At 44.5% G+C, this 27,483-nt stretch overlaps 2 protein-coding genes across 3 annotated transcripts in view; both read right to left on the reverse strand.

Moving 5' to 3' along the window:
* Positions 1-14,369, reverse strand: part of LOC111519913 (sialic acid-binding Ig-like lectin 10) — a 27,937-nt gene extending 13,568 nt beyond the window's left edge. The window contains exons 1-6 of the mRNA XM_026448394.1: positions 14,068-14,369; positions 6,958-7,069; positions 4,630-4,983; positions 3,667-3,930; positions 3,054-3,335; positions 2,801-2,903 (exon numbers count right to left, since the gene is read on the reverse strand). Coding sequence (XP_026304179.1) covers positions 2,801-2,903; positions 3,054-3,335; positions 3,667-3,930; positions 4,630-4,963 — 983 coding nt within the window. The 5' untranslated portion in view covers positions 4,964-4,983; positions 6,958-7,069; positions 14,068-14,369. The remainder of the gene's footprint in view (positions 1-2,800; positions 2,904-3,053; positions 3,336-3,666; positions 3,931-4,629; positions 4,984-6,957; positions 7,070-14,067) is intronic.
* A 2,675-nt stretch (positions 14,370-17,044) lies between these two features.
* On the reverse strand, positions 17,045-21,540 carry SIGLECL1 (SIGLEC family like 1). 2 transcript variants are annotated; one of them, XM_023182228.1, is made up of 5 exons: positions 21,519-21,540; positions 19,964-20,245; positions 19,732-19,837; positions 18,089-18,245; positions 17,045-17,062 (listed from the first exon to the last, which is right to left on the reverse strand). In XM_023182228.1, exons 1-5 carry the CDS (start codon positions 21,538-21,540, stop codon positions 17,045-17,047), a joined length of 585 nt encoding a protein of 194 aa, XP_023037996.1. The 2 variants fall into 2 exon arrangements, with proteins under 2 accessions (XP_023037996.1, XP_023037997.1); XM_023182229.1 differs by lacking the exon at positions 19,964-20,245.
* Between the last annotated feature and the right edge of the window lie 5,943 nt (positions 21,541-27,483).

Below are 27,483 nucleotides of genomic sequence, written 5' to 3' on the forward strand. Positions count from 1 at the left end.
GCCTCCCAAAGTGCTGGGATTACAGGCTTGAGCCACCGCGCCCAGCCTACCCTTTTGCTTTTTATCTTACAACAAAAAGCATGGCTTCATCCACATTTGGGTATCTTTCTTTCCTAGGTTCTATAAAGCACCAGATTGTTGCTTTACAAAAAAATATGGAATATGGTCACTTCCCAAACAAATGTTACAGGTGTCCCAAGAATGAAAGGTATGCTTACTCTTTTACTTCTGTGCCCTTCTGTATACACAATAACTTTGTTTCAGTACCAGCTAATAATGTAATACTTTTGCAAATGTTTGAAAAGGCAATAAATTAAACATGTATCAATGAACAAGTAATTCAATTAAAGCGATAAAATGAACAGCAATGACAGAGTTCTTGCACCTGCAGGCAATGACAACTTCATCAGGACTGCCACCTGGGACTAACAGCAACTGTAAATCACCATCAATTGAAGACACATCTCTACTTCAGAGATTTCTGAATGTGGAATAACATGTATACTGGGATTGATAAAATGCCACAAAGAATGTTATGAAAATAGCATGTAAGTTGTGAGGAGGAAAGCTAGAGTTCAACTGTTCTAAGGTCTTTATATTATCTGGAGGAGGGTAAAGGTTTTATACTTTGAAATTATCAAATATATACTTTGATAACTGAAGTACCGATGTTGTGATTTCTGGGTAACCAGTAAAAGAATATTTAAAAAACATATAATCGCATACTTGTCAACTGGTAGAAAGAAAAGAATGGATTGATAAAAATACCCAGCCAATCCAAATGAAGACAACTAAAGAGAAAAAAGAAACATATGGAACAAGCCGGGACGGTATACTGAAATGCCATCAGTGTTTAAATGCACCAGTAATTACATCAAGTAAAGTAATTTAAATCCGATTTAAAAACTACCAGACTAAAAAAAGTCAAAATCATATGCTGATTACGAAACACATATCTAATCTTTAAGATCACAGATTGAGAGTAGATGTAAAAGAAGGAGCTGGTGGAGCTATACTAATATCTGATAGAATAGGCTTTAACACAAAGGTGAAGAAGAAAAATGGTTTCTGATATAAGGAAGATACTTGTATGAACTTTTTTTTTTTTTTTTTAAGACAGAGTCTGTCACTCTGTTGCCCAGGCTGGAGTGCAGGAGCATGATCTCGGCCCACTGCAGCTTCTGCTTCTTGGGTTCAAGCCATTCTCCTGCCTCAGTCTCCCAAATAGCTGGGATTACAGGCACACGCCACCATACCCGGCTAATTTTTTATTTTTAGTACAGATGGGGTTTCACCAGGTTGGCCAGGCTGGTCTCAAACTCCTGACCTCAAGTGATCCACCTGCCTTGGCCTCCCAAAGGGCTGGGATTACAGGTGTGAGCCACGTCCCTTGGCCTTGTATGCACATTTTAAAATAGACTTGAAGCTAATGACATGGTCTCAAGATTTATAAAACAAAAGCTGATAGAATTTCAAGAAGAAACAAACAAATCCACAATCATGGTGGGAGATTTAAAAACACCTACCTCTTATTATTAGAGCAGGCAGGCAATTAAGTCAGTACAAGTAGAGAAGATTCAAACAACACAATTAATGAATTTGATTGAAAGGGTACATATGTATATGTATGTGTTTGCGTACACACACAGACACACACATAGAGACATATATACTGCATTCAACAGGTACAGAATATACATTCTTTTCAAGTTCACATGGAATATTTATAAAAACTAAACAAAAAATGTGTTACAAAAAGAACTGAAATCATGCATAGTATATTTTCTGACCTTATTGGGTTTAAGTTAAAAATTTAAAAAGACAGTAATGTGCCTAAGAAACTCAAGGGTCAGGCTGGGGGCGGCGGCTCACGCCTGTAATCCCAGCACTTTGGGAGGCCAAGGTAGGCGGATCACCTGAGGTCGGGAGTTCGAGACCAGCCTGACCAACATGGAGAAACCCCATCTCTACTAAAAATACAAAAAAATTAGCCAGACGTGCTGGCACATGCCTGTCATCCTAGCTACTAGGTTGACTGAGGCAGGAGAATCGCTTGAACCCAGGAGGCGGAGGTTGCAGTGAGCTGAGATCGCGCCATTGCACTCCAGCCTGGGCAACAAGAGCAAAACTCTTGTCTCAACACCAAAGCAAACCAAACAAAAAAACAACAACAAAAAATACTCGTGCGTCAAAAAATCATAATGGAAATTAGAAATATTTTAACCAAATGATAATGAAATCTTTATACTAAAATTTGTGAGATGCAGCTAAAGTCATACTCAGAGGGAAGCTTACGGCTCTAAATACAAATACTGAAAAAGAAGAATAACTGAAAGTTAACGACGTAAGAATCCATTTTTAAAAGGTAGACAAGGCCGGGGGCGGTGGGCCACACCTGTAATCCCAACAGCACTTTGGGAGGCTGAGGTGGGTCGATCACTTGAGCCCAGGAGTTGGAAACTTGCCTGGGCAACATAGTGAAATCCTGTTTCTGCAAAAAATACAAAAATTAGCCAGGCATGGTGGCACACACCTGTAGTCCCAGCTACTGAGGAGGCTGAGGTGGGAGGATCATGAGCCCAGGGAAGTGGAGGCTACAGTGAGCTGTGATTGCTCCACTGCACTCCAGCCTGGGTGAGAGAGGGAGACCCTGTCTCAAAAAAACAGACAGACAAACAAACAAACAAAGTAGACAAAGCAAAATAAACAGGAAGAAAGTATGAGGAAGGAAATGGAGAACATAAATAAAGGTAGTAGGCTTTGGGAAAGGCTGCTGACGAATTTGAACTTTGATACTCACAACAAGAGGACGAGGCAGAAGAAGAGCAATGAGAAGGCAATGGCTCCATACACGATGCCCTGGATTAATCCTTTCACGAACACACTGGAAACTGATTTCTTATCTGGAATTGGAGGGAAGTGAGATTGACTTTTCTCCAAAGGCTTTGAAGTCGGAGCTAAAACTCTCTACCCTTTCCACTGGCCCTGTGCCCATCCACATCTGGCCCTTAGGTGTTCTTTCCAGCTCAGTCACGAGGTCCCTGGATACTCACTTGGTATCAGGAAGATGCTGGAAGTGTGAATTCCATATTGGTTCTTCCCCTCACAGCGAAGTCTCATGACTATTTCTGGCTCCCCGATGAGGTTGATGGTGCTGTTGGCCCAGGGGACACGTGTGGAAGAAGTCACCCGGAGGATGTTATCCATGCTGTTCACATCCACAGGGACACCTCCCATCCACCACTGCACGGAGGGCGTGGGGATCCCATGGAAGGAACAGCTGCACAGAACTGTCTTCTCCAAAGAACAAGAGGAATTGAACAACCTGGCAGGTGCTGTGCGGAGGAAGAATCAGGGATCATCAAGATGTCCTGATTTTGCTTCTCTGCTTCCCCTAAGACCCAGCCTTCTCTTTACTCGCTATTCACAGGGAGCTTCAGAAAGACTTTCTGGCAACCCAGAGTGGGGCTGGGACTCAAAACAGTCCCCTTTCATCCTCTCTCCACATCTGCCTCCGACTTGGGTTCAGCTCCTACCTCTGACCTTTCAGCCTCAAAGGCCAGGGGGAACACGTGACAGCTCCTAAGATTTCTTTCCCTCTGGGGCTCAGGTCTTTTCTTGAGCCCACTATTTCTCAGGATCCTGCCTGTGCCCACCAGCACTTACAGACCACTTGGAGCTTGACCAAGCTACTTCTGGTCACGTTGGCTAGGGAGAAGTTCAAGTGACATCCAAGGGTGTTGCCGTGGTCCTCAGGCCTCAGGATAAAGTGCAGCACCGAGGAGGAGCTGCTGGAGATGGCTGGGTTCTTCCGGGAGTGAAAGAGGGCTTTGGTTTCTTTGCAGGTGCCTTTGAGGGTACAGTTCAAGGTCACAGGTTTCTCAGCCAAAAGAATCTCTGGGATGTGGAGCTCTGGCTTTTGGGTTAGGTCTGGAGAAGAGAGAAGTAGACCCAAACCTTGGGGGAAAAGGGACCCTCATGGACACTTCACTGATGCATAGCGTTTCCAGGTTACAAAGTGCTCCCCACCCATTAGCTCATTTGCAACCCCCTCACCTCCCCAACAGCCTTGTTAAACCTAGGATTGTTGTGGTTGAATGGTTTTTCACAAATAGATTTCCTTTCTCTGTGTGGAAGGGGAACAGCCCAGCGTCCAGGTGATCAAACTGAAGAGAACTACTCAAGGTGGTAGAGCTTGAACCTGAACTCTGGTCTTCAAAGACTGAGGGTGAGTAGTTTTCTGACGATCTACATTGTAGAATGGGGATTCTATATTCTGGCCCCTTACCTGAGCCCCAGACTAGATGTGCTAGTGGTAACTCCTCCTCTGCCTCCCTTTTCCAGCCCAATTCTCCCCCTAGACTCTGCCCCTTCCCAGCCCAGTCTGTGATCATTTCCTCTCTATTTTGTATTGGTTGGATGACATAGGGTGAGTCGCTTCTCTTTTTGCTATTTCTATTTGGAAAAGTAAAGTTACCTATTATACTGATCTCATTGCATCACTGGAAAACTCAAATACCTGAGGTTTTGTAAAGCCCAGTGTCCATCAAGTAAAAACCACATAATCACCGGAACCACTGTTGGATTTCCTTCTTTCCCAACCACTTACTGGATGATATTGAACATCACCTGACACAAAGAGTTTGATATTCTCCCCCAGGAAAGCACTTTTTTGTTCTCCTAGATCTGCATAGAATAAATACGTCATGTTGTTCCCTTTGAGAATATTGTGGATGAGCAGGGTACAGTCTTCTTCATTAAGATTCCCAGTCATGTAAAATCTGTCCTTGGTGTTATCACCAACGGTAGCATTGGGTTTATTTGTAGCTGCAAGGGAGCCGATGTTTTTGTTGAGCCAGTAGCCCATGATCATGGAATTGCTTGGGAGTTCTTTGGGAAATTCAAATGCACAAGGGATTGTCGTGCACAGCCCCTCTTCCACTGGTATCTTCTTGATTTCCATCAAAACCTGAGAAAGTAACCCTGTAAGGAGAGATCCAAGTTGAAAAACAGACCCACCTACCATACTCCTGTATTATATCTGTGCATTAAAAGAGTCACCTTACCTAAGAAAGGCTTGACACTTGTCCAGGTCCTATGAGGTCATCTCTAAACCCTTGGGATATCCTGCCTGATAGGAGTGTCTTTGTTTACCTGAGACCTTGGACTTCATCAGTTGATGCTAACACTCTGATTTATGGTGGGACCCCTGGATCCTGGGGCATCAGCTTGACCTCTGAAGGGGCTGAAGACTAAGCTAAGTCAGTGACCAGACCCACAATAAAAACCCTGGACACCAAGGCTTGGGTGCACTTCTCTTCTTGGCAGGTCTGTGCATGTCACCACACATTGTTGCTGAAAGAAGTAAGCTCTGTTGGTGCAACACTATAGGGAGAGGCCAGCTGAAAGCTCATGCCTGCTCTCTCCTGAACCCTGCCCTATGCACCTCTTCCCTGTACTGATTTTCATCCGTATTTTTTTGCTATAATCAACTGCAATCATGAGTAAAACAGTTCTGCTGCGTTTTGAGTCCTTCTTGTGGATCACTGAATCAGAGGCGTCTTGGGGACTCCTAAACTGCATCACCCCAATCTAGTCTGTTGGATTTTTTTTATTGCTCTTCTTGTTGGTATTAATTGTATCTTGTGATCTTGGCCATGTTGCATCATTTCTGAATCTCAGTTTCTCAGTCAGGGAAATGGGTACAATAATACCAACAGTACAATATTGTGATGATTAAGGACAATACCTACAGAGGCACGTGGCTCCCTGCAATGATAACTGCAGATTGTGACTTCAGTCACATTCCACTACAGGGGACCATGTCACAGTGAACAGTTAGTGAATAATTGTGCTCGCCACCCATTAGCTCATTTGGAACCCCCTCCCCTCCCCAACAGCCCTGTGAAACCTAGGACTGTTGTGGTTGAATGGTTTCCACAAATAAATTTCCTTTCACTGTATAGACGGGGAATACCCCATTGTCCAGGTGAGCAAACTGAAGAGAATTACTCAAGGTGGTAGAGCTTGAACCTGAACTCTGGTCTGCAAAGACTCAGGGTTTCTTGAGGATCTATATTGTAGAATAAAGATTCTACATTTTTTTTTTTTAGACAGAGTCTTGCTGTCACCCAGGGTGAAGTGCAGTGGCACGATCTTGGCTCACTGCAACACCCGCTCCTGGGTTCAAGTGATTCTCCCAACTTAGCCTCCCCAGTAGCTGGGATTACAGGTGCCCACTACCACACCTGGCTAATTGTTCTACTTTTAGTAGAGACAGGGTTTCACTATGTTGGCCAGGTTGGTCTCCAACTCCTGACCTCAGGTGATCTGCCCAACTTGGCCTCCCGAATTGCTGGGATTAGAGGCATGAGCCACTGTGCTTGGCCAAGTACCTAATTTTTTATGTTCTCACCTCTTCATCTGACTTCAGCCCTGTCTGCCTTCCACCCCTACCCACCCTTACCTCCCCAAGATACCTCCACGCTGCCTCTCCTTCTACTTACCCAACCATAGCAGCGGCAGTGCCATCAGCCCCAGCGAGACCTCAGGGGCAAGAGAGGACCAGGATGTATCCTGCTGCTAACTCTGACCTCAGATTGGTCTGTCCTGGGGGGCAGGATTTGGAATGGATGAGGAGAGGGGCAGCAGCAAGAGGCATGGGGTGCGGCTAGAAAGAAGTCCACTGCTTGCTAGGGGCTCTAGTCTTTTCAATCCACCCCTAAGGTCTGTTAATCTTGTGAATTAGGGGCCTGATGGGACCTGATGCTGGGGAGCTTCGAGAACAGAGGTTGGGCTGCTCACAGTGGCTCACGCCTGTAATCCCAGCATTTTGAGAGGCTGAGGTGGGAGGACTACTTGAGCCCAGGAGTTTGAGACCAGCCCGGGCGATGTAGGGAGACCCTTTCCCTATAAAAAAATTTTTTTAAAAAATTAGTCGGGTGTAATGGTACATGCCTGTAGTTCCAGCTACTCAGGAAGCTGAGGTGGGAGGATCTCTTGTGCCTGTGACGCTGTAGTGAGCTGTGGTCACAACACTGTACTCCAGCCTGGGCAACACAGTGAGACCCTGCCACAAAAACAAAAGAACAGGGGTTGTCCCCAAACTCTTTGTGAAGCCTCAACACCATGTCTGCTTTCCTCTCTCCAGTCTGCATTCCCACTCCACTTCCTCTTCAAAGAGTCTCAAATGACAGGCTGAGGAGGTCGGACTCCCTCCCGCGTCAATGGGGGAGCTCAGGGAAATTACGGAAGGTTTTGAACTATGGGAGAACGGGTTTGGGTGTTCTAAAGATCCCTCTGGGTCTGCACTGAGGAGGAAACAACAGTCCAGGAGAAAGATGGTGAAATCTGAGCTGTAACGGTAGCTATGGGGGACAAAGAGAAGGTGATATATTTAAGAGAGATACTCGAGAAATAAACAAGATTTCAGGGGTGGACAGAGTACATTCCAAACTCCCTTGCCTTTCATTCCAGCCCTCCCTGATTTTGCCCCGCTTTTCCCTTACCTCGATATTCCCCATGCCTGCACCCTGTCATTCTTTCCATACCAAAAAAAAAAAAGTTTTTTTTTTTCCTTTTCTGAGACAGTCTTGCTCTGTCACCCAGGCTGCAGTGCAATGGCACGATCTCAGCTCACTGCAATCTCTGCCTCCCAGGTTCAAGCGATTCTCCCGCCTCAGCCTCCCAAGTAGCTGGGACTAAAGGTGTCTGCCAGCACGCACAGCTAATTTTTGTATTTTTGGTAGAGATGGGGTTTCGCCATGGTGGCCAGGCTGGTCTCGAACTCCTGACCTCGGGTGATCTGCCCATCTTGGCCTCCCAAAGTGCCGGGATTACAGGCAGGAGCCACTGCGCTGGCCGAAATAGGGATCCTTTCCACAGATGCTCCACACATCCTTCCTCTGCCTGTTTCCTCAGGCCACTCCCCGTGTCATGGCATCCTTCTGCAGCTCTGTCCTCTGCCCACATTCAAACCCTCTCTCTCTCTCCAAGTCCAGGTCAAATGTAACCTCCTCCTGGAAGTTCCCTCCTGGATCTCACAACCAGAAAGAAGCCTCCTCTCTCAGACTGTCTTCAGCAGCCCTAGCTATCCATCTCCTCTAGGGCAATGTCTCAGGTAAACCCTGAGGTTGCCTACCGGATATCCAACCTCTGTTTCCTCCTTATTATTTCAAATTTGTTCAGGTGACCAAGCCACCAATTTGAAAAATAATATCTCTGTTTTCTTGCCTCATCTGGGGTGGCCATATGGCAGAGTTCTGGCCAGTGAGCCAAGGAGAAGAAAAATGTTATCAAATTTATTATCAGTGAATAAAAGCCTACTTAGCTTTCCTCCCCCCACCCTTTCTTTTTCTTTTTCTTTTTTTTTTTTTTTTCATGTAATACTAGCTAATAAAATTCCAGGGCTTGGTTTTAAAAACATAAGTTTTCATAATAAAGTACATGACTCTCAGAAAGAGTTGAAGGACGTGTTTCCTGCCCCTGCAGCACTAAATCAAAAGATACTGTTCTGCGTTATAAAATGGTTCAAGGAATTTGATTTGATGTTGTGCAAAACTGAGACTGTTTATAAGAATGTCATTTATGTTCTCCTCTGCAATATACAGTTTTGTATGAATATTCATGATGGTTGCTGACTTGTTCTAGTCTTTGCTAATATGAATCTGCCCTTGGAAGAACAATTTAAACAAAATGGTCTTATGAGACTCCAAAGATGTTAGAAATTATTCCATGTCTCATGAAAATGATCCCCAAATAAAATGGAATTCTGAAGGGTTGTCTTACCTGATGATTTCTTGCTCTGGTAATAATAACATTGTAATTGACATCTCTGTTTTCCTAAACTGTATAACAATCTGTAGGACCAATCTGTACTCTTCTCTCTCATGAACAATGCAGAAAAAAAAAAAAAAACCTGACCAGGCACGCTGGCTCATCCCTGTAATCCCAGCACTTTAGGAGGCCAAGGCAGGTGGATCACGTGAGGTCAGGAGTTTGAGATCAGCCTGGCCAACATGGTAAAACCCTGTCTCTACTAAAAACACACACACATGCACACAAATATACATGCACACATATATATACACACACACACACATATACATATATATACACACACACATATATATATATAGCCGGGCATGGTGGCAGGAGCCTGTAATCCCAGCTACTGGGGAGGCTGAGGCAGGAGAATCGCTTGAACCCAGGAGATGGAGGTTGCAGTGAGCCGAGATTGCACCATTGCACTCCAGCCTGGGCAACAAAAGCAAAACTCCGTCTCAAAAATAAATAAATAAATAAATAATAAAGACCTTTAACTCTGCTAGATTTATTACCGAGCACGCATTTTGAGAGACTTGTCTACTTAAAATACCAAACTTAAGAGGCTGTCTGCTGGGGAGTTTTGGGAGTTCTTCTTTTCTGACACCGGCACCACCATTTCCTCCTCCTCACCTTCCCCTTCTTCCTTCCTGGAAGATGAATGTGATGCTGGAGATGGTGCAGCCACCTGGCAACTATGAGACAACGGTGAGGATGAAAGCCAGAGATCTGGGGATGTCGCTGACAACAACATGGGGAGCCTGGTTTTTGGATGACCCTGTGGAGCTGTCGCAACAACCCCACACAGCCCGCCGCCGTATCTCTTCTCCATTTGCTTGTCGCGCTAGTTGGAAAACTGACAAAACGCCTTACCAGGGAATCTAGCCAAAGTGAACTTCTAGGCCAGGCGCAGTGGCCCATGCCTAGAATCCAAGCATTTTGCGAGGCCGAGGAGGACAGATTGCTGGAGCCTAGGAGTTTAAGGCCAGCCTGGGCAGCATGGAGAAACCCCATCTCTACTAAAAATACAAAACGTAGCCAGGTGTGATGGCACGTGCCTGTAGTCCCAGCTACTGGGGAGGCTAAGATGGAAGAACTGCTTGAACCGGGGAGGCAGAGGTTGCAGTGAGCCAAGATCGTGCCACTGCACTCCAGCCTGGGCGACAGAGCGAGACTCCATCCCCGCCACAAAAAAAGTAAAGCTCCCATGCTTGCAGGAACCAGATGAAGGGGGCCTGTTTGTGAAGACATAGGAGACTCCTTGGGGACTCTTAGAAAACTTTTAGAGGAGGATGACAAGGAGACTATGCAGGGGACTCTGCAGCTGAGGAAGGACAGTAGAATTTCCATCACTCCATTGTTCCAGCGATATTTCCACCATTGCCCCTTCACATTTCCATATCCACATGACACCCTTTTAAATTATAAATCAATCACGTCAGTTCCCTGTTCGTTACCATCTGTTGGCTTCACTTTACTGTCAAAATAAACTCTAAAATTTGACAGATTATTAACAGACTGCTAGAAATACTACCTAACCCTATCTCCCCTCTGTTCCTCTTTCTCTCCTTGGTCAGCTTCTGCCACTTCACAGTATGCAGAGAAGTAACTCTGTATCTATTCTGACCAGAATGTGAGTTCCTTGAGAAAATTAGCCATATCCAAATATCTTTTGCGTGTCATGTTGGAATCACCTTTGTGTACCACTCCTGGGTGGCCTTTGTGTGTCATGCCCACGGTACCTTTGTGTGACATAACGGAGTCTACCTTTCAAAGTCAAGTCTGAGTCACTTTTGTGTCTCTAGTACCCAACACACAATCTGGAACACAGCTGGTGCATAATCAATCTTTATCAAATGAAAGATTTGGAACCAAGAAATTTGGGGTTTTGGCCAGGCGTGGAGGCTCACACCTGTAATCCCAGCACTTTGGGAGGCCAAGGCAGGCAGATCACTTGAGGCCAGGAGTTCGAGACTAGCCTAGCCAACATGGCAAAACCCCTTCTCTACTTAATATGCAGAAACTAGCCAGGTGTGGTGGCATGTGCCTGTAGTCCCAACTACTCGGGAGGCTGAGGTGTGAGAATCACTTGAACCCAGGAGGCAGAGGCTACAGTGAGCAGAGATCATGCCACTGCACTCCAGCCTGGGGGGAGGGGGAAGGGGAAGGAGAGAGAGAGAGACAGAAAGAGAAGAAAGAGAGAGAGATATAAATAAATAAATCTGAGTTCTAACTGTGGCTCTGCAGATACCTTAATACAAATAAATAAATAAATAAATACTGAACAGTCATGGTGGCCCATGTGCTGTGCACTGGAGATTCACATACTTTATTATTCTTAATCTCACAACAGCACTGTCGTGTAGTTCTCAATGCATCACTTCACAGATAAAGAAACTGAGGCCCAGAACAGGATAGGAACTGGTCAGGTTCACAGGGCCAAGAAATTGACATCCTGAAGTCATCACGTAGGTCCCTGGACTCCAAACCCAGTGTCCTTTCCGGTATGCCAGGCTGCCTTCAGAACTGCTGTGTCCTCATGGTTCAAGCCTCTTCTCCTGAGTCACATGCTTCATGTATAAAATAGGATAAATCAACCTGTCCTGTCCACCTCACAAAGTTCGAGAGAGACAGTGGGAAAAGCATGTAGTTATGCACAATGTGAGTTGCAAATGTCTTCCCCCTGGACTTGTGTGGTAGGCAAAATTCTAAAGATGTCTCCCATTCCAAGATTCCTGTACCCTGGTTATTCAATTAAACATTAATCTACGTGCTTCAGTGAAGGGACTTTGCTGATGGAGTGAAGGGACTTTGCTGATGGAGTGAAGGTGACTAATCTGCTGATCTTAAATTGAGGAGATCATCCTGGACTATCTGAGTGAATGTAATGTAATCACATGAAACTTTCAAAGCAGAAAAGTCAGAGAGATTCAGGAGGAAGAAAGGGAACAGATGAGCCAGAAGCGGAGGTCAGAGAGATGTGAAGCATAAGAAGGATTTGACTCACCATTGTTTGCTTTGAAGATGAAGGAACGAACCCACGAGCCCATGAGGGCAGCTCCTAGAAGCTGACAATGACCCCAGCAGACAGCTAGCAAGGGAATGCAGACCTCACTACTACAAAGCGTGGAACTGATTCTGAATGTGATTGGGAATGGGTTCATCTAAAGGGACTCGAGAAAGCAACATACCCTGCTAACAGTGTGATTCAGGCCTTGTAAAAGCTGGAGCAGAAAACCAGGGGAACCACACTATGCCGAAACTTTTGACCTTCTGTGAGATCACACATGAGTGTTTCTTCAAAAGCTGCTAAAGTTGGGCCGGGCCCGGTGGCTCATGCCTGTAATCCCAGCACTTTGGGAGGCCAAGGCAGGTGGATCACATGAGGCAGGAGTTCCAGGCTAGTCTGGGCAACATGACAAAACCCTGTCTCTACTAAAAATATGTTTTAAAAATTAGCCAGGTGTGGTGGCACTCGGGAGGCTGAGGAATGAGAACAGCTTGAACCCAGGAGACAGAGGTTGCAGTGAGCTGAGATTGCACCACTGCACTCCAGTCTGGGTGAGAGAGCAAGACTTGGTCTCAAAACAACAAAAAAGCTGCTAAAGTTGTGGTAATTGGTAATTCTTATGAAAGCAACAGGAAACCCATACAACTTGAACATGAAGCCAGTTCAAAGGAAGCGTTCTAGATTCTTCAGTGAGTGGACGGCCAGCAGTCCAAAAGCTTGGTCTTTGCCTCCCGTTTTCTAGGTATTTCTGGGCCAGGCCCTTCCCTCACTAGGGAATTGCCTCCTCGTTTCAAAGATAGTCTAGAGTTTGCACATTAGTGGCTCTGTGAGGCAGTTAAAATGCAAGGGGTTTTAGTTAGCCTGCATTAAGAAACCTGCCTACAGACTTTAATTAGCTGCAATGTTTAAAAATCAGGATCCTCACATAAAAGTCTGAACTCCCAGCTACTTTTTAATAAATTAGATCTGACAACACATGGCAGATATTAACTTTCCCCTTTAACACTGGACAATTGTTCTCCAGTCCATTCCTGCCCGTGCTCTCCCTGCTGCACTCACCTAGGAGGCACATATAACACAGTGGTTAAGACCGTGTGCTGAGTCAGCCTTCCTGAGTTTAAGTCTGGCTCCACCACTTGCCAGCTGTGTGACTGTGGGCAAATTACTTCCCCTCTCCAGGTTTCCCTAGTTTCCTCACTTATAACATGTAGATTTTTAACAGGATTCATCTGGCAAAATTGTTGGATTAAATGATTAAGTGAATTAATGCATGTAAAACCCTCAGAACACAGCCCAGCACAAAATAAGTGCTAAGCAAGTGTTTATCATTCACATCACCGGCCTGGTTCCCTTAGCATTTAAATTGTGACCGCTCTTGACTCATCTCTCTGCTCAGTGATGTTTTGATTCAAGAACCAGCCCTCTGCTTTTCCATTCTGATTTCTGCCTCTCTTAGAAAACGACTCCCTCCTTACATCAAGATGCTACTCAGGCTTCCAGATAACAAATCCTATCTCTCCATCATAACCCACTTTTCCTTTTTTTTTTTTTTTTCACTGTCAAAATCCTTCCTCCTCCTGCTTTAATTTTCAACCTCAAATCAAAGGTTGGGAAGAGCTCTGGACTGGTTCCAGTTGGGGCTTTGCCAGTAACTCGTTGGATAGCTCTGGGCAAGTTCTGTCCCCTTTCTGCTTTCCCTTTTTTTCCTCCTCGGTAAAATGGGAGGGTTACTGCAAACTAGGTAAGGGTCCTTCAGACCCAAAAACTGATCTCTTACATCTGTAATCCCAGCACTTTGGGAGGCTGAGGTGGGAAGATCGCTTGAGCTCAGAAGTTTGAGACCAGTCTGGGCAATATAGCGACACCCTGTCTCTACAAAACAATTTTAAAAAATCAGCCCGGCATTGTGGGTGTTTTAAAATACAAAAATTAGCCGGGCGTGATGATGCACGCCTGTAATCCCAGCTACTCAGGAGGCTGAGACAGGAGAATTGCTTGAACCTGGGAGGTCGAGGCTGCAGTGAGCTGAGATTGTGCCACTGCACTCCAGCCTGACTGACAGAGCAAGACACTGTCTCAAAATAAATAGATGAATAAAATAATGAAATAAAAATAAAATTCTGATCTCTTTCCACTCTCATTTCCTTCTCCAGGCCCTGGTGTATGCATGAGTTGTCTTCACAGGCGATCTCTTTTCCCTCCCCCTAAATTATTGTTTCTTTTTCCATATTTACCTCCTAGTCTCAGGTTCCAAAGAGCTCCAGGCTGGTCTTACCTCAGCACTGTTTCCTTAAAAACCGAATGTCCTCCAGAATTTTTGCATCAAGCGGGTTTGTTTGACTTCCTGTTCTCAGTGACTACTGTTCTCAGTGACTCCAGATGCGCCCGATGAACTGACTGACACGTGGAATAACCGTGTACACAAACATGGAGTGCCTCACGGGGAAGTGACTAAGGTGGAGGAAGGCTAACCGATTCGCTGAACTGGGAGTGCCCCGAGGCCTCGCCAACCTCCTTGCACGGGGATACCAACCCCGTGAAGTCCCGCCCCGCAAGCACACGCGAGTTTGTCCAGAGCCAATCAGGGCCTGACGCTTCTCGCAGGGGCTGCTGGGACGCGCAGTCGCATAGGAGAGCGCGCGGGTCTCCAGAGCCTGAGCTAGTCAGAAGCAACAGTCGCTACTGGGTACCCCAGCCATTGGGAGAATCGGTTTCCTTGGGCAGGTGGTTCCAGACCCCCACCAGTCCTCTAGACTCCAGGCCAATCAGTTGCTAAGGAACATTCCTCTCTCAACCTAGTACGTGCGGGAAGTCAAGGCACTGGCTAAGGAACAAAATGCCCAGTGCTGGACCCCAGGGGCTGGTCAGAAGTCACCCTGTGTACTCCTTGTTTCCTGTCCTGCACCCGAGGTCCCTATCACCAAGAAAACAAGACACACGATGAAGCGTAGTCTCTCTATTCCCATTCCCAAACCCATCTCTGACCTATCTCCAACCCGATCCCCATCCTCTCTCCCATTCCTCCTCTACATTTTATTCTCTTCTTTCCCAGCACTGGCACTCTCCCTCTCCCCAGCCTTGTCTGCCTCTCCCTCCCAAGGAGAGGATGTATCTTTAGTAGAAGCAACCACCAAACCTGTTATATAGAGGCTTCTATCCTCAACTCAAAACCTCTGCTGCACAGGATGCTCATACACCTCCACTGAATGTGATTCTCATACAATCTGCACTTTCCAGAATTACAAAGCGTAAGAGGAAATAACCCTCCACAAGTGAGAACAAAACATAGACTTCTTACTAGAGCCCTTGAAGCCCTGCAAGTTCTGTCCCTTTAGGAGCTCATCCCTCAGTCAATTCCAATCACAGCAGCCTGCTCTGGGCTCCTGAACTTACCAAACTGCCCTCATGTCAGGGCCTAGGCTCTACTGCTCCCTCTGTCTAGCCAGCTCCTGAGAATCCTCTAGGTCTCAAGACAAGTGTCACTTTCTCTGAGAGACCTTCTCTGACTCTGTAATCCAACCTAGCTTCCTTTCCTGTGCTTTCTCATAGTATTCTATCCTTTTTTCTTTCTAGCACTTATCAACATTTTAAGCTATACACTTGTCTGCTTTTCTTCGTTGTCTATCTGTGTAGACCATGACTCCATGGAGGCAGGGTCAGTGTCTTACTTCTTCCCCTCATTATCTGGCACATCTGATATTTCTGTGAAATGTGAACTGTCTGTGAGAGGTGCTTATACACGTGGGGGCTAACAGAAATGTCCACCCTGAGTATAAGATGACCATCTAGTTGGTGCTACAGGGTCACTGTATTTACTCACAAATATTGCCCCAGGGAAGAGATGACCGTCTTTCGACCCACTGAACACTACTAGCATCTGGCCAGGCACGGTGGCTCATGCCTGTAATCCCAGCACTTTGGGCAGCCGGGGTGGGTGGATCACCTGAGGTCAGAAGTTCGAGGCCAGCCTGGCCTACATGGTGAAACCCCGTCTCTACTAAAACTATAAAAAATTAGCTGGGCATGGTGGTGCACGCCTGTAATCCCAGATACTCGGGAGGCTGAGGCAGGAGAATCACTTGAACCCTGGAGGCGGAGGTTGCAGTGAGCCGAGATTGCACCATTGCACTCCAGCTTGGGAAACAAGAGCGAAACTCTGTCTCAAAAAAAAAAAAAAAAAAAAAATCTACTAGAAGGGAGGTTATCATCCATTCTGAGAGGAACAATACACAGCTGTGGTTCATCCTAATGCCAGAATCCCTTTCTTATTCCTTGCATGCCTGCCTTTCAATCCGGCCAAGAACTATTGCAATAACCTCCTAACTAGCATCTTTACCTCCAGCCTTACCCATTCTAAATATATCATATATGGGGTCAGGGTAGGGGAATGATGTTTTTGTATATATCTGGTCACTCTACTTGCTTGCTACAAACCTTACAACAGCTTATAATTACTTAATTAAATCATTTGACAAACATTCTTGAGAACTTACTGTATTTTAGGCATCATTCTGGGTGCTGGTGATGAAAGTAGAAAACAAGGCAGAAAAAGTCCCTGTTCTCTTGGAACTTACATTCTAAGGGAGTCAGGATAAGGTCCTACAAGATAAAGCTCCAATGAATCTTGGCCTTCAGGGCCCATCGTCATGTTTTTTTCTCACCTGCATCTCTGAACAGTACTTTTCATCCACTCCCCACCCAGGTATGGGTCATGTGATGTTTAAAGGTTGGGGAATGAAAGATTTTGTCCAAAGATACACAGCCACCAAGCACTGAAGTTGGGATTCCATCCAGATGTGAAGGCTTGAAAGCCTGGTGCTCTTGTAGGTGTATCTCAGCTACTGGCACACAGTAGGCGCTCAAAAGCAACTTGCTGAGGGACTTGATTCATATTGTCACATATATTTTTCCTTCTTTTGACACCTTCCCAGGGTGGCACAGATTTCTTCCGGTTTAGTCAAACAACAAATTGCAAAGTTTGCCTTCAGAGGCTCTAAGACTAGGTCTGAGAGTAAACCCCTATTCAATGGAGAATGAGTGTAAGGGATGTGTGGGAACTGAGAGGGTTTTGTGAGCTAAGGAGAGTCCGGGGGCTCCAGGTTTATTACAGTCTCCAGGGTTTCTGTGGGCTCTATAAATTTTACAGACTTTTCTAATTCCAGGGATAATGGTGACTCCAGGTATGACGCAGGTTCCACGGGCTTAGCTGGCTCATTTATCTTGCTTTTCCTGAAAGCGAGGTGCAAAATACACAAAGAAAGAAGAATGTTGGAACAGGTCTAGAGTTGAGGTATCCAAATCTTAAAATGACACCCCTTTGTGCACAGAAGTAAAGCAACATGGAGTGAGCACTGGCTTAGTCCTTCCTCACAACCCCATGGTTAGAGCCTACAACTTGGTCTTCTCCCTCTGGCCCCTCTCTGCACATCCTCAGTACCAATAACACTGACTGTTCCTCAGACTCTTCAGGGAACCTTGCCTGACTTCCTCAGGTAGGTTTGGTCCCTCCCTCTTCTGCACCACCACAACTCCCTGGCTCAGCATCCCCTACTGTGAAGGTGCCTTCTCCACCAGTCTAGCTGCTCTTGGAGGACAAGGCCTAGGTTTGGCCCATTTCTGAGACCCCAGTATTGCCCAGCACAAAGATTGGGGGATATTGCAGGAAATATTGGTGGAATTAACAGATGGTTTATCCACTAAAGGACACTAACTATTCATGCAGGGTGTCAGGAGGGCAGCAGGGCAATTCTGATTCTGGAGAATCATAAACGGTAAATAACAGTGAGGCCTAGCAACTTCAGACACTGTATCTTCCAAGCCCTGCTGAGGATGTGGGGTACACGGTGAATGAAGGAGTAACCTGGGCTTGGCCTAATCTCTAACCACTTCAGGCTGACTTGGCCTGTGGCATCTACACCAAGCTGACTGCTGCCAGCCATACACTCAGAGACCAAATCCTTTGGTTTCCACTCTGATGCTACAACTGCGATTAGGATTTTCCCCAACTGCCTTTTCAGTGGGGATTCAGTGTACTGGTGTGTGTGTGTAAATTGATTTTAATTGTTCTTTAAATTGTTTCTCTTAACTTTCATCCTTCTCCTCTCTGGGCCTTAGCTTCCTATTTATAAAATGACCTGAAAGCACACTCTAGCGGTAGGTATCCTGCAAGACTAAAGATGATGACACCTTCAAAACACTGTGTGCTCTCTTCCCTATGGGTCTTATTATCAGATTCCAGACACGATAGGTACATACCAATATCTGGCTCTCAGAAAATGTGGCAACTATGGGTTTTCCTGGTTCCTCAGGCTTCAGAGAGATCTCGAGTTCTTGGCTTGCTCTGACTTTTGAGCTCCTTTTTGCTCGGATTGCTGCAGCTTTCTTCGCCTGCTTCTTTCTGATATGTTTCACTCTAAGGAAATAAGCTTTGGATTGGTTCTGGCTCTCCATCTCCCTGAATCCCGACATGGGCTCTACCTTGACCAGAACTTCTGATTTAAAGCCTCAACGACAGTACCAGCTTGCTGTATGACCTAGGGCAAGCCACACATCCTCTCTGGAATTAGTTTCACACCCTGAGTAATGGGGATACCCTGCTTATTAGGCTGTGGGGCTCAGATGAGGTCAGCTATGAAAGAGCCTTGCAACTGGCAGAGAAATTGTTACTGGTCTTCAAGTCCAGTTGATTATACTTTGAAAATAGCTCCTCAGTTTGCCCTGCCACCTCACTCCTCATCTTTGTCTCCCCATAGCCGGCCATGCCCAAGTCCCACCTCTCTGGCTGCCCCTCATCATGTGCCCCAGGTCAGGCCTTCTATTTCCTGCTTAGTCCGCTGTACCAGCTTACTGCCTGGCCTCTGACCTTCTGTCTCTCACTCTCCCTAATCTGTGTCCCACCCCAAGCTCAAGCTTTCCTTCACAGCTTAGTACTCTTCCTAACAGTGCTCCGAACTGAGGATTCAGTCCAAGCTGTCTGGACAGGCTCCCCTGCCTGACTCTCTGACCTGACTTCCTGAAACTCAGCCCTTCCCACTCCATGCTTCTAGCTAATACATGCCGCTGAGTTTTAACACCCTGTGAACCAACACCAAGGACGTCTTTCAACCTCATTTTTAGCCATTACCTGGCACTCTCAATGCACCTGACATTACACAAAGACACTGGAAATGCCTCAAACATGCCTCTGGGCATCTGCATACAAAGGTTAGGTATCCCTTATCTGAAATGCTTGGGACCAGAAGTGTTTCAGATTTCAATGTTTTTTTTTTTAGATTTTGGAATATTGGTTTATACACAATGACGTATCTTGGGGATAGGAGCCAAGTATAAAAACAAAAGTCAGTTATGTTTCATATACACCTTATACACATGGCCTGAAGGTAATTTTATATAATACTTAAAATTATTTTGTGCATGAAATAAAGTTTGTGTACATTGAACTATCACATGAGGCGAGGTGCGGAATTTTATACTTGTGGCATTATGCTGGTGCCTCGAGAACTTTTGGATTTTGGAGCATTTCGGATTTTGGATTTTTGGATTAGATATTCAACCTGTACTATTAATACTTTCTACCAAGCTAATGAGTACTTAGCTCTGCAGGCCCACCACAGCCAGCACCCTGGGACTCGCTACTACCTTCTCCAGGGCTGCCAAGCCCCTTCTTGACTTTCTCCTTTATAAAATGTGTTGAAAGTGTCTGTTTTATGATGCAGTTTTACGGCTCTGTATAGTCCTCATGGCCCTGGATTGTGGTGACCATGTTTGGCACCTCTTTCCCTCTTTAGACCCTAAGTTCCTTGAGGGGAGGGGTCCTGTTTGGCCCTCTCTGTGCCACGGCTGCAGCCAGGACCTGCCAGGTAGTAGGCTTGCAGGTGAATTTTAACCCTGGTACTCACATGAGAGGGAGGAGGCAGAGGAAGAGCAGCACAATTACAATTCCCGCATAGATAGCACCCTGGATCAGCCCTTTCACGAAGGCCTGCGAAGCCAAAGAACTCTTTCCTGGAAGCAGAGAGCATGTGAGAAGTTTGGCATTGGAGCCAAAACAATGCCCCATTCTCTAGCCCCAGTGACTGTCACCATCCCACTTATTGCCTCACCCAGTCACCCAGCCCCCTCCACCCTCACTTGACATCAGTAGGATGCTCAAAGCGTGGGTTCCGTTTTGGTTCTTCCCCTCACAGAGAAGTCTCATGCCCATTTCTGGCTCTTCAGTTAGGCTGATGGTGCTGTTAGCCCAGGGGCCAAGCATGGTGGAGGTCACTTGGAGGCTGCCATCCATGCCATCCACACCCACGGGGACTCCTCCCATCCACCACTGCACAGAGGGTGTGGGAATCCCATAGAAGGAACAGCTGCACTGCAGTGTCTTCTCCAAGGAGCAAGAGGAGTTGAGCAGCTTAGCAGGTACTGTGGGGAGGAAGGGTCAGGGGTCAGCAAGGCATTCTGACTTCCCTCTTCCAGTTTCTCCAGGATGCAGCCTTCTCTTTATTTGCTATTCACAAGAAGTTCCAGAAGGACTTTCTGGAAGCCCACAGGATTCAGGCCTCACAGACTAGTTCCCCTGTATCTTCTCTCCCCATCTGGCCTGAACCTGATCGCTAGACCTTCTTGAGGGGTGGCAAGTAAATTTTCTGAGGCTCTACATTGTCTGTGATCCCTCACCTACCCCACAAGGCTAGATGTCCAAGCCAGAGCTCCTACTCTGCTTCTCTTCTTCCCACCCCCAATGTTCCTCTTAGGCTCTGTGATCAATTCTCCCTCCATCACTTGCTGTCTAGATGCTGCTGGGCAAGTCACTCCCCTTATCATTGCTGTTTCCTAGCCTGGAAAATTGGGATATTTGCTGAACCTATCTCATATTATATTGTTATAAGAATGAATGCCCCAAGATTTGTAGTGCACCCAGCTCGGTGCGTAGTGAAGTGCTACCCATTCAATAAATAGAACACCTTTCTCAATTTCCTTCTTCCCGGTCCCAAGTGGCCTTTGGTGGAATATTCACTGGAAGCTAAGAGTACTATGGTATCTTCTGGGTAAGAATGTTGGAAACTGCCTCGCTTTACTTAGAAGAGGTAGGACATGGTGGCCATTTGATGAATATCATGGATTAGGAAGGAACGGTCACATCCATCAAGGTCTCCAGTAATGAGGAATCTGTTTTCAGTGTTGACACACACTTTTTCATTGAAGTTTTTTGAGGTTACTGGAAGAAAGGGGTAATTTTCCCCTAACCAGTAGCTCCTGATCTTGGTCTCTTCACCTGAGTCACTTGCGGGGTGCTGTTGAGGAATTTGTGGGGGATTCTCATGTATGGCCCCCTCTATGGCTGTCCTCTGAACTGTCTTTTCCATCTGGCAAAGTGTGCCCATGGAAACGCTGAAAAACTTAACTTCAGGGCTTCCAGTAATGTCTGAAACAGCTCTTAGTGCTCTCATGCCTTCATAGCACCCATACCCTCAATCCCTCTCCCTTGCCCAGTTTGCTATTTGCTTCAGACACCCCAGTCCTGTCAAAATCTGACACACAGAAGATGTCTAATTCATGTTGATTATTTGGTACTTATGCCCGTATGTCCTCTTTCTCTGTGCCTCCATAGTCCATCCTCTACCCCTGCCAACACCCAGGCCCTGGAGTCTTGGCTTCCAGACACCCCTCCAGTGCTGCTTCTCCCCTTACTTACCCAGCTGTAGCAGTGGAAGCATCACTTGCAGCAGCAACAGTTCTCAGGAATAGCAGAAGCTCTTCACTATGCTGGTTCTGACATCAGAACCATATGGTTCAGAAGGAGTGAGGTGATGGGTAACTGAAAGAGGATGTGGGGATAGGGAGAGAAGAAAGTATCTTTAGCCAAGTCAGGGGCTTCTGTCTCTGGTCATCATGAAGGCCTGTTCACCTGGAGAAGCACGAATTATATGGGATGAGATGCTCATGAGCATGTAGGGACAGGGAGGCAACTAAGATAGTCTGTGAAGCCTCAGTGTCATGTCTCCTTAATTCTTTATTTATTTATTTATGTATTTACTTTTATTTATTTATTTATTTATTTTTGAGACAGAGTCCCACTGTGTCGCCCAGGCTGGAGTGCAGTGGTGTGATCTCAGCTCACTGCAAGCTCTGCCTCCCGGGTTCACGCCTCAGCCTCCCGAGTAGCTGGGACTACAGGTGCCAGCCACCACGCCTGGCTAATTTTTTGTATTTTTAGTAGAGATGGGGTTTCACCATGTTACCCAGGATGGTCTCGGTCTCCTGACCTCGTGATCCACCTGCATTGGCCTCCCAAAGTGCTGGGATTACAGGCGTGAGCCACCGCGCCCAGTCTATTCTTTGTTTTATTTTTGTTTTTTGAGACAGAATCTTACTCTGTCGCCCAGGCTGGAGTGCAGTGGCTCAATCTCGGCTCACTGCAACCTCTGTCTCCCACATTCAAGCAACTCTTCTGCCTTAGCCTCCCGAGTAGCTGGAATTACAGGTATTCACCACTATGGCCAGTTAATTACTGTATTTTTAGTAGAGATGAGATTTCGCCACATTGGCCAGGCTGGTCTCAAACACCTGACCCACCTTGGCCTCCCAAAGTGCTCAGATTACAGGCATAAGCCACCATGCCTGGCTTGTTTTTGTTTTTGAGACAGGGTCTGTCTCTCTCTCTGTCACCCAGTCTGGAGTGCAGTGGTGTGATCACTTAAAATAGAAAAGTGTTGACATTCTCTCAGGAAAAATATGATAATGTCTAGTTTGGTGAGAAGTGTAAAACAACATCTCCCCACCACAGTATAATTGTTTTCCCATAAAATTTGAAATGAATGGTGTAAGTAATGTTATATAGCAGGGCACAATGTTCCTGTTTATATCCCATGTAGATATTTATTTAATAAATTTGTTCTCAGTAAATTTCTATTAAAAAAAGAGACAGTATGGGACCCTGTCTCCAAAAAAAATGGCCAATTCCAATTCCTACTGGATATCATGACTTAAAAATCCATAGTAATTCCAGCCTGGGCAACACGGTAAAACCCCGTTTCTACAAAAAATACAAAAATTATCTGGGTGTGGTGGTACGCACCTGTAGTCCAAGCTACTTGAGAGGTTAAGGTGGGAGGATCACCAGAGGTGGGGAGGTCAAGGCTGCAGTCAGCCATGATCACACCACTGCACTGTAGCTTGGGCAACAGAGTAAGACTCTTATCTCAAAATAAGTAAGTAAATAAAATACATACATACATAGTAATTCAGAGAGTATGGTATTGACACAAGGATAAATAAAAATATCAGTGGGACAAGTTATATGGTTGAGAAAAATACCTATATATACATGATCACTTGGTTTAGGATAAATACAGCACTGCACAGAAGTTGTTAAAGGACTCTCTTTTGAATAAATTGTGTCAGAACAACTGGATAGCCATACAGCGAAAGGAAATAAGACCTCTACCTCATGTCATACATAAAAATAACTTCTAGGGACATTGGGACACTGTTCTAGAACAGTGCTGTGCGAAGAAATGTAATGTGAGCTATAAATGTGGACTACATGTATAATTTTAAATTTTCTAGTAGCCACATTAAAAAAGAAGAAACGGTTAAAAATAATTTTAAGATGTTTCATTTAACCTAGTGAAAGAAACCTAGGTTATTCACCAGGTTATTCATATTGAACCTAACCCAATATTTCAACATGCAATCAACACAAAATTGTAAGATTTGGTACATTCTTTATACACTCTTCAAAGCCTTGTATATATTTTACACTTACAGCACACTTCAATTCAGACTAGCCACAATATAAGGGCTCAATAGTCATATGTAGTTAGTAGCTACCATATTGGTCAGTGGAATTCTTGAATACAACATAGGAGAGTATCTTGGTAAGTTTTAGGTAAGCAAAGATTTCTTTAAAAGGGTCACAAAGCACTAGCTATGAGGAAATATGGATAAAATAGACTGTATCAGAATTAATTTCTGCATCAAAAGATACCATTAAGAGAGGACAACTGCAAGTTACAGGGCTGGAGAAGATACTTGCAACACATACAACATGCTTGCATCCAGAACATAGCAAGGATAAAGAGGGTAATGAATAGTGTAGTACATGAGTGGAGTGTTTGGGGTGTTGTTAATGTTCTATTTCTTGACCTCAATGGTGGTTACACTGGTCTGCTCCCTTTGTGATAATTTGATTGTATGCTTACTGTCTGTAGTAATACTTCTCTGTATAAAAATGTACTTTGATTTAAAAGCTTGTTTGAAAATAAAGACAGAGAAACAAACAGAAAGGATACAAAAGGGAATATAGAACGGTTGGGACAAGTAGAGATCATGTACCTAGATGTTAGCTTTAAATTCCAATACATCAATGATTTAACTAAATATAAATGGCTTAAAATTATCCAGTTATGAATCTAAGATCACCATATTGGAAAAAAGAACCAAAGCCAAACTCTATGCTGTTTACAAAAGACACAACCAAAGCATAAATGTAAAGGACAGTTAAAAAACCAAAGAATGAAAACATATACCAAGCAAATACCAATCAGAAAACCAGGTAATGTAGACATACCTACATTAACATCCCATAAAGCAGACTTTAAGCAAGAGGCATTACCAAAGATAGAATGGCATGTCTCCTAATGATAAGATGACATTAACAGGAATAAAGTATATATTTAAAATTTGTGTTTGCCTATTAACATAGTCCAAAAATATATAAAGCAAAAAAATCTACAAAAATAAAAAGAGAAACAGACATCCACAATAGTAGTGGGGCATTTTAATGCCTTTTCTCTCAGAAACTGATAGAACAAACAGACTATTGGAATATATAAGGATTTCAACAACTTGATCAGCAAATTTGACCAAAAATATATAGAGAATACTGCATTCAATAACTGCAGAATACAATTTCTTTGTAAGCACACAGAGCACATTTACAGAAATTGACCATAGCTGGATCATAAGACAAATCTTAACAAAAATTCCATGAAAACATTTAAAATCTCATTAATAACCAGCAAAATGTCTGGTAAAACCATGAGATATCAGTCATATCTAGCTGGATATTTTAAAAGACTGACAATATATCAAGTCTTGGTGAGAATGTGGTACTCAACTTTCACACACTATTGGTGGAAATACAAATCAGGGCAACAAAGTTATCAAAGTAGAAGATACACATACTCTATGACCCCCAATTCCACTCCCAGATATATACCTTATAGAAATATTTGTGCATATGTATGCCAAAAAATCATGCGAAAATGTTTACAGTGGTATTATTTAAAAATAGCTAAAACGTTAAACAATCCAAATGCCAGTAAACACAGAATTTTTAAAAATGAGATACTACACAGCAACAAACACCTATGAGCTAATGCTAGATGCAACAACATGGCCCATCCTTACAAATAAAATATTGAATTAACAAAGCCAGACACAAATGAGTAATAACATATGGCAGCATTTCTTTAAAATTTGAAAAAAACTGGGCAAAATTAAGTGCTTAAGAACGCAGGCACAAGTCGTAAAAATCCTTTAAAAGTTGCCAAGAAATGTCCAGCATAAAAGGTAGGATATTAATTGCCTTTGCGGGAGGAAGGAGGTCTGTTTCTCTTTTTACTTTATTATTTGTAGGGGATATGAACAGGTCTTTTGAGATACTGGCTATAGTGAATTCCATAAGGCTGTACCCTATATAGGCGTCCTTTTAATAGTACAGCTTTCCATTGCCCATCTGCCTGATCATATGGCCAGGCCATTGGCCACTGCCCATGAATTGGTAAAAACCCAAACACAGAGGCAATTCAGCCCACTGAAGTGACTTGTTTTTACCTTCCTCAATACGAGTGTCCAGTCTTCCAAACAAGATGTTGTTAATTCACTTTGGAATTGCCATCCATAAATCAAACAGCTCTTAGTTGGTCAATCGGGAGCTATTAATAGACATCATCCAAGTAATAATAGGATCTAGCAGCTCTTCAGAAGGGAAAAAGAGGCCACCTGTTCATAAATATAACGAGTACCTCCTTGCACTTCCCTGGTAGCATGTTCCTGTATAAACAATTTCCATTTATTATGAGACTCTTTTGGACATGGCCTTATTACAGTGTTTTTCCAACATTACAAACACATCATGAGTATTTCAGGTGTCAGGATTATTATGTCCTTCAATGACCGGGCAGACTCAAAGCCCAATAGGCTAGTTGTCTGTCAAATGGAAATTTTCTGGCCCCAAATCCCAGCATTCACCACTGGGTGGTGCTCACTGGCCTTAGCGCCAGTCTGCCTAAATAAAGCAAACATCAAGCTTCTAACATGTTTTGTCCACCAGATACCCTGTACTGTTTCAAATGAACAATTAGTGTGGGCTTAGGCAATCTTATTGGTTCCTATTTAGCATATTCAATCAATATTGGTTGAAGGGAAGATTTACATGCCTTCTGTTTTATAATAGTATGCAGGGGAACTCTTCCCCAGTTGGACACAATATCCTTCCTCATAATACATTTAGGTAAATACATTCACATAATACATTCACACAGTCTGTCCGAACATTCCAATTTTCATCCAAAGTTTCACCTGAGTCTCGTCCACTTTTGCAATCCTATGTCTTCGCAATCTAACCATAGATGCTATTAGAATTTCACCAACCTTTTTGGAATTGCAGAGTATAAGGCTCCCACATGAGTCCCAAAAATATCTCTTATCCACCCCCTGACTATTATACCGCTAATGTGCCTATGACTTTGGGTCCTCAGGGGTCAGACCAAGCAACCCAGGCCCTTTTGTCATTTATCTTGATTAGATCACAAGTTCGTCCCCTCAGGAGATCTGAGGTCAGATTTCTCATTGTCATGTTTGCCTTCTGGCTTTTAAAATTCCTCCAAACTAGGGTAAATATAGCAGACTTGATGGGGGCCCTTCAACACTAGAGGGCCAGTCTGGGTTCTGACTGCTCCACCTAATTTCTAAGAGTGCTCCATTGAGACCTTTGTTTTGACTCCCTCAATGTCTGCTTAACCCATCTCATTTCTTAATAACTGTTTCAAGATTTCCACCGTCTTGGAAATGTTCGTCTTTTCTCACTCTCTGGTCAATCACTCTAATTTTCTTTGCCATCTATCATTTCAGCCTAACTTTGCCCTTTAGCAGTGGCCCCGAGGCTAGCAGCTGTAGCTCAATTGGGCCAGCATCAGGATCTGCCTCAGCCACTTTCATTTTAACCATTACAGATAAAAATAGCCAAGGGATTGTCTATTTGGTTTGTTTCCTTATGCATCCAGTGGGTCAGTTTCTTAGGGGTTGGATCCATTGTATTGAAAAAGCAGTGGTAACTTTTATCTCCTGTAACTGTTTGCAGAACAGCTGCATTTCTATACCCACAGTAACCACAGGACAGTCCAGGAGTCAAAGGCTCATCATCCTGACTTCACATCCTTCCTCTTCTCAAACCATATGTTTCAGTGAGTCAGGGCTGTTCTGGTGAATCCCATTTCTGATACAACTGAAAAGTTAGGGAATGGTCCACAAGATCCCCTCATTTCTGACACCAACTGAAGATATCAAGGATCCCTGATTACCCTCATTTCTCAAATCATTTGCAGGTTTTTGGAGCCCCAAGACTACCCTTAGGTTTGGTAGTTCACTAGAAG

The sequence above is a fragment of the Piliocolobus tephrosceles genome, chromosome 21 (genome assembly GCF_002776525.5).
Source record: "Piliocolobus tephrosceles isolate RC106 chromosome 21, ASM277652v3, whole genome shotgun sequence".
Taxonomy (NCBI): Eukaryota; Metazoa; Chordata; class Mammalia; order Primates; family Cercopithecidae; genus Piliocolobus; species Piliocolobus tephrosceles.

Coding starts and splice junctions, on each gene's coding strand:
- SIGLECL1 (XM_023182228.1), bottom strand. CDS start 21,540: ATGCTTCCACTGCTACAGCTGG. Junction 19,838..19,963: donor GAGCATCCTACTGATGTCAA/GTGAGGGTGGAG, acceptor CTCTGCTTCCAG/GAAAGAGTTCTTTGGCTTCG. Junction 18,246..19,731: donor CTCTGCCTCCTCCCTCTCAT/GTGAGTACCAGG, acceptor TTATTTCCTTAG/AGTGAAACATATCAGAAAGA.